At 40.9% G+C, this 1500-nt stretch overlaps 1 protein-coding gene across 1 annotated transcript in view; it reads right to left on the reverse strand.

The window, feature by feature from the left end:
* Positions 1471 to 1500, reverse strand: part of LOC104753584 — a 3435-nt gene continuing 3405 nt past the window's right edge. Inside the window, exon 3 of the mRNA XM_010475815.1 lies at positions 1471 to 1491. Within this exon, the coding sequence (XP_010474117.1) occupies positions 1471 to 1491 (21 nt within the window). The remainder of the gene's footprint in view (positions 1492 to 1500) is intronic.

Below are 1500 nucleotides of genomic sequence, written 5' to 3' on the forward strand. Positions count from 1 at the left end.
CCTTTTTTTTTTATTTTTTACTGAGTACTGAAGGGAAGAGAGAGGGGAAGCATACTTTGTGAGGAGATGCACGTCCTGTAAGGCTTGAAGGGAGGAGTCTTGTCCGATGTATACCAAGCCCCAAGGTAAGAAATTAAATCCGGTTAAGTCCTGTTAAAGCTAGAGTCAACTTCTGGTTCGACTTAGTGTTCTCCTTGGCGAGTGTCTTTTGGGGCGTGTTGAGACTGCTCATGTTCATTCCAAGCTTCATTCCAAATCAGAGGTACAAAAGTAATCATAAGAGTGTTAGTTCAAAGCAAAAGACTCCTAGAAATGATCATAGTTTCCCAATTTTTTTCGTTTTTTTTTTTTTAGACTCGATAAAAATAAGAAAATGACTCAAAGACTCGAAAAATTAAAAGGAAACAACCAAAGAAAACGACATTAGTAACATGGAGACATCCCTCCCCCGGACTTACTTCACACCGTCCCGGTGTGAAAGGAAAACCAAGAAAAGAACAAATCCCACAAAGAAAATAAGAAAAATGAAAAAGAAAAAGTAAGGACAAGAAACAAAAACCAGTGATCTCGCAGTTGGTGTCGGAGTTGTGTTGGCAAGGGTGGGGATCGATTGGTCTCTGAATGGGATCGATTGATCTGAAACATTATTGAACTTGGAGATACCCGCAGCAAACCAACGGGATCGACCGATCTGTAAGGAGGATCGATCGATCCGAAGCTCCTGGAACAAAAAATTTCGGATCTTCTGCGTTTGGAACCTGTTCCTGAAAATACTTAACACCAGACGTGATTTCACAGTAATAAATCCTAAAAACAAAACCAAAATCCTAAGACAAATAAAAATTAAAGGGTAAGCCAGCACAAACCCCATGGGTTGCCTCCCATAAGCGCTTGTTTAAGGTCTATAGCTTGACCGTGGTTTCAGGTGTCAAGTGATGGGAGGATGAGAACTCATATCAGAACAAGCTCTCCCATTCGTCAGCTTAAGCTCCAGAATTTTTTTCAGCATACCATCCATTGCTTCTTGGCCTTTTTCTTTAAACTCCGGAGTGAGGATGGCTGTAACCTTAGAAAAAAGCCGAGACTTTCCTTTACACTTTACCTTGTACTCAATGGTGTCTCTAACATATTTCTGGGGTACCAAGGTTATGTGAAGATCTGGTATTACTCTCTCTATCTTTGGCTTGTCTCTCTTCGTAAACTTCTTAGAAGAATGAGTGTATCCATCCAGGACTTCGTTGACCTCATTCTTATCACCATTCTCTCCCATTGTCATGACATCCACCTTCTTCTCATGTTCTACAACTAGACAAGAGCCATGTCGTATAGCTTTATTTGCAGTGATTGCGTTGTAGAAGACTTTATCATCAATGTTGGAGAAAGTGATCCCCTTATTAGGCAAGTCAACAACTGCTCCCACTGTTGCTAAGAAAGGTCTCCCAAGAATCAAAGGCATAACAGAACCCCCGCTCATTTCCACAACATGAAAATCTGTAGCAA

This window comes from Camelina sativa, chromosome 16 (genome assembly GCF_000633955.1).
Source record: "Camelina sativa cultivar DH55 chromosome 16, Cs, whole genome shotgun sequence".
Lineage (NCBI taxonomy): Eukaryota > Viridiplantae > Streptophyta > Magnoliopsida > Brassicales > Brassicaceae > Camelina > Camelina sativa.